General features: G+C 44.2%; 1 protein-coding gene across 3 annotated transcripts in view; it reads left to right on the top strand.

The window, feature by feature from the left end:
* LOC102219193 (PH and SEC7 domain-containing protein 1-like) overlaps positions 1-12945 on the top strand; it is a 45104-nt gene that overhangs the window by 17099 nt on the left and 15060 nt on the right. For all 3 annotated transcript variants that reach the window (XM_023327652.1, XM_023327651.1, XM_023327653.1), the window contains 2 exons: positions 12596-12748; positions 12836-12916. In XM_023327652.1, coding sequence (XP_023183420.1) covers positions 12596-12748; positions 12836-12916 — 234 coding nt within the window. The remainder of the gene's footprint in view (positions 1-12595; positions 12749-12835; positions 12917-12945) is intronic.

Below are 12945 nucleotides of genomic sequence, written 5' to 3'. Positions count from 1 at the left end.
TAATCTGGAGAAAGGTTTTAAGATGTTCGCCTCGTTATACACAGATACGAAGGTGAGTTTTACTTTCTTTAAACTTTGTGGCTAACATTAGCTTTAGCTTATGCTAGACATTTGTCTTGTAAAAATGTGCTATTTAAGTATCTAAACATTTTTCATCCATTCAACGGACAATGTTTTTACCTTGTGTTCAAGTATATTACGTGGTTTATTGTCGTTAGTGTCAGAGACCAAGTAACGGGGATTTTACGGTTCAGGCTTTTTGCTTCTGAAGCCTGAGGAACAACAAGCCCATAGCTTAACAGTAGAGCAGCTCTGGTGTTACTTAGTTTTATTAGTTTAGGATGTTTCTAGTGAAGCAGGACGGTGTTTCCAGCAGTGTGTCCAGGCGGGTCAGTAGCTCGGCTGTCTGGCTCTGGTCTGCTCTCTGGTTCCCATAAACTCTTTCAGGCTGAATACAGAAGTGAGTCCATGGAAATAACACAGGAGGCTCCTTTACCTTCTGCTTTAGGCTGAACAAGTTGATCCGGAGTGAAGTGAAGGCTGTAAACTTTGCTGTGCTGCGTTAGCTTTAACTGGTAGCCACGAATATTTACAAGCCACCGTCTTCTTAATTCAGGACTGTTTGGAAATCCATGAAAACTTAAAATCCCATTATATTAGGAAGACAGTAATGTTCATAGTTGTTAAGGAGAAAAGTTATTATGTTAGCTTAAATTTTGGAAAAGTATGGCTCTCCTTTTCCTCCTGTTAGCCGGGTCGAGCGGATGTCATCAGGGCTGCAAAAGTACGGCGAAACAGAATGACGTCACAGATCACAGAGTTTAATTCATACTGAGCAATCGACAACAAAGCTGCAGAGATACAGAGATATGCATTTTCTCATGAAAATAAAAAACACACAAAGGGAAGACAAACGAACACAGAGACAGACAAAGGCGCCCGCGTGGAGTAAAAAGATGGAAAAAACTCTCTCTCCGTTTTCTGGCCTGGAATTTTTAAACAGAAGAGGAGTTTCCCTATTTAATATATGCAAAAAAGGCGTTCTGACTTCCGGTTTGAACGTCATCGTGATGGCCGCGCTGTGAACGGGCTCCCGAGAGAACCTAAGAAATTGAAAACCCAACCCCACTTAAACGACGAAAACATACCTATAAAGGTGAAAAAGAACTGGGGTGAGCGAAATACTTCAAAACCGATGCTTTATAACGCCAATAAGCGGACGTTTAAAGTCGAGAAAATATTGCTAGCATTTTAGCTAATGCCAACTGCTATTCATCTCAAACCTCCGGTTTGAAAAATTACCGCTGCACTTTTTGACCTGAACTAAACAAACAACAGTGATACTATGGCTGAATGGGAGACGGTATTGCAGGAATTAAGAGGCTTCCGACAGGAAAATAATGCGCATTTGGGGGAAATAAAAGAAGAAATTCGAAAGATGAACACCAGACTAGATGAGGCTGAGGACCGGATTGAAAAAGCGGAGGAGAGGATTTTAACCACGGAGGACGCCGTCACTGAAATAATAAAGCTACAGATAAAGCTGGAGGATAAACTAATGGACCTAGAGAGCCGTACACGAAGAGAGAACATACGCATTTATGGCGTACCCGAGGCGGCAGAACGGGACTCGGCATCAATGGGTGACTTTGTGGAGAAGTTGCTCCGTGAGGGCTTGGCGCTGTCCCAAGACGAGCTCGACATACACATTGAACGGGCTCACCGCTCTCTAGGCCCTCCGCCTCCAAGCGACGCTCCCCCGCGATCTATTGTTGTGAAATTCCTCAGTTTTAAAACCAAAGAACTTCTCCTTCGCAAGGCATGGCAGAAAAGAGGATTTACCTGGAACGGCAAGCAAGTGAATTTGGACCATGACTATCCCCCTCTGATTTTGAAAAAATGAAGAGAATACGCAGACGTGCGCAAGATTCTGAAGGAGCAGCAAATCCCCTTTCAGACTCTCTTTCCTGCCCGGCTGAGGGTGAAATATGGAGATGAAACAAAGATCTACAATACAGTGGTGGAAGCTACTGAAGACATGTCCAGTAGAGGCTACGCTGTGCGGGTCGTTAAGTCACCAGAAACGGCCCTGGAACATCTGAAGCAGCTGACCTGGAGCAGAGTACGCGGCGGACCGGGGAGTGGGCCAGCAAACAAGAGGCGGGACCCCGCAGCCGGCTACAAAGAAAAACTTAGAGCCTTCAAGAGGTCTTCTCCCACACACAAGGAAAATTAAGGTTTATCCACTCTGTTACTAATAATCAGGACTTGTATTTGGTTTATGAAGTACAATAAGTAAATAAGGCAGGTTTCTCGCGGTGCTCTTTACACTGAGGCCATAGCCACCAAGGGCCCCTTCACTAACTGATGAAGAAGCTGCCTCTGGAGGTGAAGCAGGGTTCTCATTTGAGACCCCCACCTTGGAAGTCAAGAGTTCAGTTTGAGTTTTGTTTGTTCTTAATGTTAACTTTTTTATATGTTCTATGTTCAGTGTTTTTAAGAGTGAGCGGGGAGCCCAATAATCTTTGTGATATAATTAAGAAATATAAGTTAGATGAGTAGCAGGTTGATAAAATTGGTGTCAAACAACATTAATGGTTTACATAGTCCAGTAAAAAGGCAGAAAGTCCTATCTAAATTTAAGAGAGACAAAACCCAAATTGTTTTATTGCAGGAAACACATCTACCGGATAGCGAGCATGTTAAATTAAACAAGATGGGTTTTAAACATGTGTTTTTTTCTTCCCACAGTTCTGGGAGGCGAAGGGGAGTGGCAATTTTGTTATCTGGAACTCTTAACTATGAACACATATCAGAGTACAAAGATAAAGAAGGTCGCTACATAATGATTACGGGCAGGATTGATGGTACCATGACCACCATCCTGAATATATACATTCCACCGGGCAGTGACTGGTCCCTGTATAGACAGGTTCTCGAAATTGCAACAACGAGGAGTCAGGGAACTTTAATATGCGGTGGTGACTTCAATATTTTATTAAACACCAAATTTGATTCTTCTAGTGGGAAAGGCGATGGACGAAATATTGGTAAGAGGATGGGACACCTCATGGACGATTTAGGATTAGTTGATGTATGGCGAGAACATCACCCAACTAATAGAGAATACACCCACTTCTCTCACCCTCATAACTTATATTCTAGGTTAGATTACATTCTTACGTTCAAGAATGATTTGTCTAAAATTAAAACCTGTGAAATCGGTCCATGTACAATCTCTGACCATAATCCAGTTTATGCTGATATTTGTCTGAACAGGAAAAATAGATCTACATTATGGAGGATGAATACAAATATTTTAAACTACCCAAACATTAAAGAGAATTTAAAAAAAGAAATAGAAAATTATTTAGCTCAAAATGATAATGAGGAGGTGTCACCAGGAATATTATGGGATGCAATGAAGGCAGTGATTAGAGGGAAAATAATTAGTATATCCACCCACTTAAAAAAAGAAAACATACAAAAACGTAAATACCTGGAAGATAAATTGTTAAAACTGCAACACGAACACTCTGTGACTATGAACGACAGCATTAAATCGGATATGGTAAAATTTAAAAAAGAATTAGATGACCTAAACATGGTTGAAGTACAGAAAAAAATAATTTTTAACAAACAGCAGTATTGTGATGTTGGCGGGAAATCATTAAAACTTCTTTCATATAAACTCAGAAAGCAGCAAGCAGAGAGGACTATACACAAAATAAGAAATCCTTTAGATGGCCAATTAGAAACCGAAGAGGAGAAAATTCAACAATGTTTTCAGAACTATTACAGAAAACTTTACTCCCAAACCCATGTAGATAATAATCAAGAAGTTAATACTTTTCTGTCTAAATTGGAGCTACCAACAGTGACGGAGGAACAAAATAAATTGTTAGTATCCACAATAACCAGTGAAGAAATTCACTCGGCAATTAAAAGACTAAAAGGGGGTAAAATGGCAGGGTCAGATGGATTTGGCCCAGAATGGTATAAAATAATGCAGGATCATTTGACTCCCACCTTGCAGAAAACATTTAATTGGGTAATGAAGGGAAAAATTGTACCCCCGTCATGGAAAGAAGCAATAATCTCTATAATTAAGAAAGAAGGAAAAGATAACCTAAATTGTAGCAACTACCGCCCAATCAGTGTATTAAATATTGATTATAAGCTGTTCACTTCCATCATCTCTAAGAGACTTGAAACTATCCTACCAGGACTAATACATAATGATCAAACAGGCTTTATTAAACATCGACAAACTCAAGATAACATTAGGAAAGTTTTACATATTATGAACCAGGTTCACAGACAAAAAATAGAGACTTTAGTGCTAAGTTTAGATGCCGAAAAGGCATATGATTCTGTGAGGTGGTCCTTTTTATATCAGGTTCTTGAGAGATTTGGATTTGATAAATCTATAATAAATACTATATCTGGGTTGTATGATAAACCAACAGCCAAAATCAAAATTAATGGAGACCTTACTGAATCATTCATACTCGAGCGAGGTACTCGACAGGGTTGCTGTTTGTCGCCACTCCTCTTCGCCTTGTTTATAGAACCATTGAGCCAATGGATCAGACAAAGACGGGATATAATTGGAATAAGGACCATAGGAGGCGAGCAAAAATTGGCATTATTTGCTGATGACTTGTTGCTTGTTATGTCTCATCCTAATCTGGTTCTCCCCAAATTAATGAAAATCTTATCAGATTTCGGTTTATACTCAGGGTACAAGGTTAATGTGAACAAAACACAGGTACTAACGGTGAATTATGACCCACCAGCTGAAATTAAAAATTGCTATAAATGGGAATCGGAGGCAGATAGTCTTAGGTATCTGGGGGTGGTGATCCATCGTGACCCTAATGAAATGTTTGAAGCCAATTATGCCCCCTTGAACATAGCCATAAAGTCAGATATCCAAAGATGGAACGCCATACCTTTCTTAGACCTACACTCCAGGATTGAGTCAGTTAAATTAAACATTCTCCCCCGATTTTTGTATTTATTTCAATCCCTACCAGTTCCCGTACCGTCAAAACAATTTGTAGAATGGGATAAGATGCTGTCCAAATACATTTGGAAAGGGAAAAAAGCCAGAGTCAAATACAAAACTCTACAATTAAAAAAGGAAAAAGGGGGTTGTGGGCTTCCATGTTTACGAGAATATTTTTGTGCAGCTCAGTTGAGACCTTTGATATGTTTGTGCTGTCCGGATTACACTGCAGGATGGAAAAATGTGGAAGGGGAAACGGTCAAAACAATGCCGATTAAAGCCATAATAGCTGACACAAAATTACAGAGTAAAATTAACTTGGCAGATGAACCTATATCACAAGTAATGATATCTGCATGGAATGAAGCAATTAGAATCTGTGGTTTAGAAAATGCCTCTAAACTCTTAAGATGGTGCGCTTATGATTCGGATTTCCTCCCAAATCAACATGACGACAGATTCAAGAAGTGGATTTCAAAAGGCCTAACTAATTACTATTCTTTTGTCCATAAAGGGACGTTCCAATGTTTTGAAACCCTGAAAAGAAAACATGATTTATGTGCAGATGACTTTTTTAGATTTTTACAGGTCAGAAATTATTTTAATAAAGAGCTAAAAGTACATTTACATAATTTGAGATTTGTGGAAACGTTTATATTACTAACTAAATCAAAACCAGGTAAAACTATTTCCAGGTTATATGACGCCATCCTGCGGTGTAAGAAGGACAGTACTGATTATATTAAAGTGAAGTGGGAAAAAGAAGCCAGCCTGACAATCTCAGAAGATGATTGGGGCCACATCTGTAAGATACCATGGACAACAACAAGATCGAAGGTTTGGCGTGAATTCTGCTGGAAAAATATTATAAAATTTTTCATAACCCCAAAGCAGAAACGATACCAGGGAAGGGGTTTTACTTGCTGGAGATGTGGAAGGGATGATGCCAATCATTTCCATATTTTCTGGGACTGCCAAACCATCCAGCAATATTGGTCTCAAATCCATAATCATTTACAGAACATCTTCACTGCTAATTTTCCTTTAACTTTTGAATGCATATTTTTATGTAACATACCGGTTGACAAACTGAACCACAACGATCAAAAACTTCTGTTCATTTTACTGGCCGGGAGCAAAAAGGCCCTTACAAGGAAATGGCTTAAACGGGAACCTCCAACAACTGATGACTGGATAAATGTAGTGAAAGAGATCTATGTACTGGAGAGACTATCTTTTTCCATTAATGTGCAGAGAGATACTTTCTACAAGATATGGTCAAAGTGGACAGAATATGTCAAACCTGTTGTGTCTGATTTTTCGTAAACCTTGCTGTCATTCAGATTTATGCTCTAATTTGATATGTCAATTATGGGTTGGTACTCAGGCCGCCCCGCCGCTCCCATTCAAGTTTTGTTTTTTTGTTTGTTTTTTGTTTTTTTGTTGTTTTTTTTTTGTTTTTTATTTTTGTTTTTTTCTCTCTCTCTTGTCTAAATTAGAAAACAGAGGAAGCATGTAAAAATGTGAATGTAATCAGTGTAATTATATAATTGTATTGTAATGTGCTTTCTCAATAAAAATGTTAATATAAAAAAAAAAAAAAAAAGGCGTTCTGCTCTTCGTCCAATTAGAACTCCCTCAGGCCCCCAAAGAAAGTTGGGACTTCCTGATTTATAGCAAAGGTATCTGTTTTTTATCTAAGTAAAGGCGGACCACTTCGTGCCCATCTCCATCCGACCCGGGCCGAGAGGCGCCAAGAAGTCTCTGACCCCTTTCGGACTGTAAATTTTATTACTCTGTGTGTCAGCGGGGGAGAAAAAGGGCCCCGCCTGAACGTCCGCCATTGTGAGCTCCCCCATGCTCCACAGAAAACTGTTCCAAATAAAGTGTTGGCTATCCCTTTACACATGTTGTAAGATTAAGTGTATTTTTAGCATTAAATAATCATTTTCCTTAGCATAGTATTGTTTTATTTGCGTCTGAAATAAGACTTTGTCTTTTCTAGCTGTCATGGTAACTCAAAGCGGAAAAAAGAGCCGCATTTGCGCATGCGGTTGTGACGTCAGCGCGGCAGGTGCAAAGAGCCCGTTGCTGGGATTTACGGCGCCACGTTCAGGCCCTGAACTTCACATTTTAACAGAAAAAAGCGCAATGCGACTCGGATGTAACGAGTAACGCGACGGTTTAGTAGAGATGTAGTGAAGTAGAAAGTACAGATACTTACTGTAAAATGTAGTGGAGTAAAAGTCGAAAGTATCCATTATTAAATCTACTTAAGTAAAGTACAGATACAACAACGTTGTACTTACTTCCCACCATTGAGACAAATAAATATGAAAAATAACTCAGTACTTTATTTATTATCAACACTACAACATAACAAGGTCCAAGAGTGTCACGTTTCACAGGTAAGTAAAAAGTTTTAATTTAAAATAAAGATTGAGAAAATGGCAGTCAGTTATGCTAGCGCAGTAACACTTTAGCTAGGTAGCATACCTGTGCTGCAGTTTGGTGTTTTTGGGTTCAGTTAGCACTAAAATAAGGCGACACACACCTGCACTGTTTAAACTAACCGCTGTGTTCCGCTCATAATGACTGTAAAAAATATCCAGCCTGAAAATTCAAAAGCATAAAACTGCAACAGACTGAAGGTTCTGTTTGGTTTCTGGTTATATGAGAAAAGTTTTTGTTTTGATGTGTTTTGATTTCTCCTGGTGCTTTGAAGCTAATGTAAGGTAAAACGGTTTAACGTTGTTTTATTGTTTATCAGCGGTACCTGCACCACTGTGACTTTTAAACAAAACTTGTAGAATGTAAATCATCAAAATAGGAAAAAATACTTTGCTAAATTTTAACAAACTAATTTAACAGCAGCTATTATGTAAAATTAAATTATTGACCAATATAAAGGAGATATTCGCTTAGCCCTCTCTCCATCTTGACTGATGGAAACCAAACTGTTCATAGATTAATTTCCAGGGAGAAAACATGTTTTACATATCAAAGCTTCTCAATTTTCTCAGCTTTAATTCATAGAATTCAGGCCAGAAACGATGGAGATTATAGTGAAGATATATTCCTGCTCATCGGATCAGCCTGGGTTTACTGACAGAGCCAGTGTCGCATCGCTAGCTGTAGCGGCTAATAGGTAAAGTCCAATCCAGTAATAATGAGTATTAATGGCTTTGTGATTTGGGTTCGGGTTCTGGTTCGGGTTCAGAGGGTGGAGGACTGAATGTTGAACTCATGGCGTTAGCGAGGAGCTTCCTGCTCTGGATGTCTCTCTCCAGCAGGAAGGAGCTGCAGACGGAAATATCCGGATTCCTCCAGGAAGCTTCCTGTCCTCTGGGAGGGAAACGCTGCAGACTGGAACCGGGCTGAGGTTCTGGAGGTTCTGCAGATGGTTCTGGAGGTTCTGCAGATGGTTCTGGGTAGTCGGCTCAGTCAGCAGCATTATTCAAGTGCTGCAGCTCAGACATCATGGGATGTTTGGTGGTGTGGTTGCCATAGCGATAGTGAGAGGGAAGCTAGGCCCGGTTACGGGAAGCGGGTCAGGTCCACGCTGTGGCTGACCCACTTCCCCCTTTCTGACTTCACTTCTTGCCACGGCACCAAAAGGTCCGACTGGCAGCCGGGCCGTACCGGAGCAGCGCCATGGAGGACCGGGGCAGCCCTGCAGCCGAGCGGTGGGTCCAGGTTAGGGTTCTGATCCAGGTTCTGGTTCTGACTAGATGCTTGGTGAGTATTGGCAGGTTCTCTGTGGACCCAGTTGTTTGGTTCTTCAGATGTTGATCAGAACTGTGGGTCCAGCTTTGGGTTTCCGACCGAAGGATTCAGAACCTTTCAGACTCTTGAAACCCAGAGCAGAAGTTCTGTTCTGCTGGTTCTGGAGGGTTCTGGAAGGTTCCGAGTAAAGCTTTGTGATGTTTGATTCTGAACATGTTGGAAAACCTCAAACATACTTTGATAAATGTCTGACCAGAACCAGAACCATGGCTTTTCAGAATAAAAGCATCAGCTTATTGTTCGTGGAGACCAAGCAGAACCAGAACCGGTTCTGGTTCTATCAGGTCCAGATTTGGGTCTCCTGAGCCCAGTTCTGGAGGCCCGACATGTCTGAACCGGTTCTGGGTCAGAACCACAGGATGTGTGCTAAATGGACCGACCTCTGACTTAGACTTAGACTGACTTTATTGTCATCTTGCATGCACAGGGTGTATACAGAACGAAATTTCGTTGCATACGGCTCAGGACAATGTTTTGAGCTTCCAATGTTGTGAGGTTACTCCAGAATAAAATAAAATACAGTATAAAATATGAATATAAAATATAAAGTGCAGGACTGACAGTAAAATAGAAGTTATTTAGCTCTGTACATGTGCAAGGTATAAAGTGGAGACCAGTTTTTGAGTGCAGTCCAGTTAAGAGTTCAGCAGTCTGATGGCAAGTGGGAAAAAGCTGTTTCAGAACCTGGTGGACCTGCACCGGATGCTGCAGAACCTCTTTCCAGAGGGCAGCAGGGAGAACAGTCCATGGTGGGGGTGTGAGGGGTCACTGATGATGTTTCGGCCTCGGGACACGCAGCGCTGGGATGAAATGTCCTGAATGGAGGGAAGGGGGGCCCCGATGATCCTCTCTGCTGTCCGCACCACTCTCCTCACGTTCTTCCAGTAGGAGGCGCTGCAGCCTCCACACCACACAGAGAGGCAGCTGGTCAGAATGCTCTCTATGGTGCTTCTGTAGAACATCTTGAGGATGGGCGGGGGCAGGTGTGCTCTTCTCATCCTCTGCAGGAAATACAAGCGTTTCTGTGCCCTCTTGACCAGAGACGTGGTGTTCACAGTCCAGGTGAGGTCGTTAGTGATGTGCACCCCCAGGAATTTGGTGCTGCTGACCACCTCCACAGCCGAGCTGTTGATGAGCAGTGGAGCGTGGCTGGGCCGGTTCTTCCTGAAGTCGACGATCATCTCCTTCGTCTTGTCAACGTTCAGGATCAGGCTGTTGTCTCTGCACCAGTCCACCAGCTGCTCCACCTCCTCTCTGTAGTCCAGGTCGTTGTCGTCTCTGATGAGGCCCACCACCGTTGTGTCGTCCGCGAACTTCACGATGTGGTTGGTGGCGAACCTGGGGACGCAGTCGTGTGTCATCAGAGTGAACAGCAGAGGGCTCAGGACGCAGCCCTGAGGGGAGCCTGTGCTGAGGGTGATGACATCGGAGGTGTGTTGTCCGATCCGGACTGACTGAGGTCTGTCGGTGAGGAAGTCTAGCAGCCAGTTGCGCAGGGGGGTGCTGAAGCCCAGGTGTCCCAGTTTTCCTGCCAGATGCTGTGGGATGATTGTGTTGAACGCTGAGCTGAAGTCCAGGAGCAACATCCGCACAAGAGTGTTCTTCTCCTCCAGGTGAGCCAGGCTCAGGTGTAGGGCGGAGGAGATGGCGTCCTCAGTGGAGCGGTTTCGGCGGTAGGCAAACTGGAACGGGTCGAATGTGGAGGGGAGTCTGGAGACGATGTGTTCTTTTACCAGCCTTTCAAAGCACTTCATCATGATGGGAGTCAGTGCCACAGGCCGGTAATCGTTGAAAGAGGTGACTTGAGGTTTCTTTGGCACCGGAATGATGGAGGCAGTTTTGAGACAGGCTGGCACTGTGGCTTGGTCCAGTGAGGTGTTAAAAATGTCTGTTAGGACACCAGCCAGCTGACCTGCGCATTCCCTGAACACCCGCCCAGGTATGTTGTCGGGGCCTGGGGCCTTCCGTGGGTTGACTCTTTTCAGAGTCTTCAACACATCGGCTGTGTCCAGGCAGAGTGCCTCCTCTTCCTGGTGGGGAACAGTTTTCTTTGCCGGAGTACTGTTCAGTGCCTCGAACCTCCCAAAGAAGTTATTGAGTCCATCTAGAAAGTCAGCATCAACTTCACCCACTGGAGGGGAGGATGGATTGTAATCTGTGATTGCCTTTATGCCTTGCCACATACTCCTGGTGTTCCTGGTGTCGTGGAAGAACTCCTGTATTTTTCGACTGTGGGTTCGCTTTGCTAACCTGATAGCACGGTTCAAGTTGGCTCTCGCTGTCCTCAGTGCCTCCTTGTCGCCAGACTTGAAGGCTGAGTTCCGTGCTTTTAGCATTTCCCGTACCTCCTTAGTCATTCAGGGTTTTTGGTTGGCCCGGGTGATAATGTTCTTAGTGATGCTGACGTCCTCTGTGCACTTGTTGATGTAGGCTGACACAGTCATGGCGTACTCATCGATGTTGATCTGGTCGTTGTAAGTGGCTGCTGCCTTGAACATCTCCCAGTCAGAGCACTCAAAACAGTCCTGAAGTGCCTCCATGGCCCCCTCAGTCCACATTCTCACCTGCCTCACTGTAGGTTTTGTTCTGATCAGCAGGGGCTTGTATGCAGGAATTAGCATAACAGATAGGTGGTCTGAAGAGCCAAGGTGGGGGCGGGGGGCTGCTCTGAATGCTTCTTTGATGTTGGTGTAGCCAAGTCTAGAGTATTTCCTCCCCTGGTTGGAAAATCCACATATTGGTTGAAGTGAGGGAGAACAGTCTTCATGTTGGCCTGGTTAAAATCCCCAGCAATAATGAAAATGCCCTCTGTGTGTGAGGATTGCAACTCACTGATGGTCCGGTAGAGAACACTCATAGCCTCTTTAGTGTTAGCACTGGGGGGCACATACACAGCAGTGATGCTAACCACAGTAAACTCCCTGGGCAGGTAGAATGGTCTGCAGTTAACAGTCAGAAGCTCGATGTCCGGGGAGCAGTAACTGGCGACAGTCATGGCATTTTTACACCAGTTGTTGTTGATGTAAATACACAGCCCCCCTCCTCGGGTTTTACCGCTGAGAGCGCTGCTCCTGTCTGCGCAGAATGTAGCGAGCCCCTCTAGGCTAACAACGTTGTCCGGTGTGGACGAGTTAAGCCATGTCTCCTTCAGAATAAGAGCGCAGCAGTTCCTCAACTCTCTCTTTGAAGACAGTTCTAGTTGCAGATGGTCTATTTTGTTGTCCAGAGAGCGGACGTTGGAGAGGAAGATGGACGGAAGCGGCGATCTGTGGGGGTTAGCGTTTAGCTTAGCTGTTAGTCCACTTCGACAGCCGCGCTTCCGCTGCCGGTCGCACCGCCTTCGCTTGCTCCTCCTCCGGCTAGTGCTGCTAGGAGAGTCCGCTGCGCTGTGGGCCGCTGGGTCTTGCTTCCGTAGCACTCCAAGGTCACGTAAACACTCCAGAGTAGTCGTATTTATGAGTCCAAAATCACTTGATGATCGTAATTCCAGCAGACGCTGGCGATCATATGCTAACTTACTGAGTAGATGCAAAGTTTGTAGCATTTTAGGCGGCGTATTTTGCTCAAATACTCGCAAGTTGTCGAGAGCCCATGCAGCCGCAGCCATTTTGGGCGCCGCCATCTTGGAAACTGACTCTGGCTCTGTTCTAAAACAGAAGCAGGTTCTTTTTAGGTCGGTACCAACGGTCCAAACCAATCCAGCAGCTGTTTGTCTGCTGTGTTGCCATGGGAATGGGTCAGACCCAGCCTGCGGTTCTGTTGGTTCTGCTGAGTGACTGTGTGTCCTCGTGTCTCCAGGGAGCGTCCAGCGGACCAGCGCGACCCAGAGGTTCTGGAGGTCCTGACCAACGGCCTGAAACCGGACCTGCAGGCGGCCCGGCGCCTTGCCAAGCGGCTCTACGCTCTGGACGGGTTCCGCAAGTCCGACGTGGCGCCGCACCTCAGCAAGAAGTCAGTTTGGGTCCAAACCCGGTCCGGAACCGGAGCGTTTGGGTCGGAGGTTCTGGAATGACCGAGCTTCCTGTTCTTATCCTGCAGTAACGACTTCAGCCAGATGGTGGCGCAGGAGTACCTGGAGCACTTCAACTTCAGCGGCATGAACATCGACCAGGCGCTCAGGTCAGTGCTGGTTCCGGTACCAGGCCCGG

Source organism: Xiphophorus maculatus, chromosome 22, assembly GCF_002775205.1.
Source record: "Xiphophorus maculatus strain JP 163 A chromosome 22, X_maculatus-5.0-male, whole genome shotgun sequence".
Classification (NCBI taxonomy): domain Eukaryota; kingdom Metazoa; phylum Chordata; class Actinopteri; order Cyprinodontiformes; family Poeciliidae; genus Xiphophorus; species Xiphophorus maculatus.
Note: the sequence above shows the minus strand (reverse complement) of the source record. Positions and strands in the feature narration are given on the sequence as shown.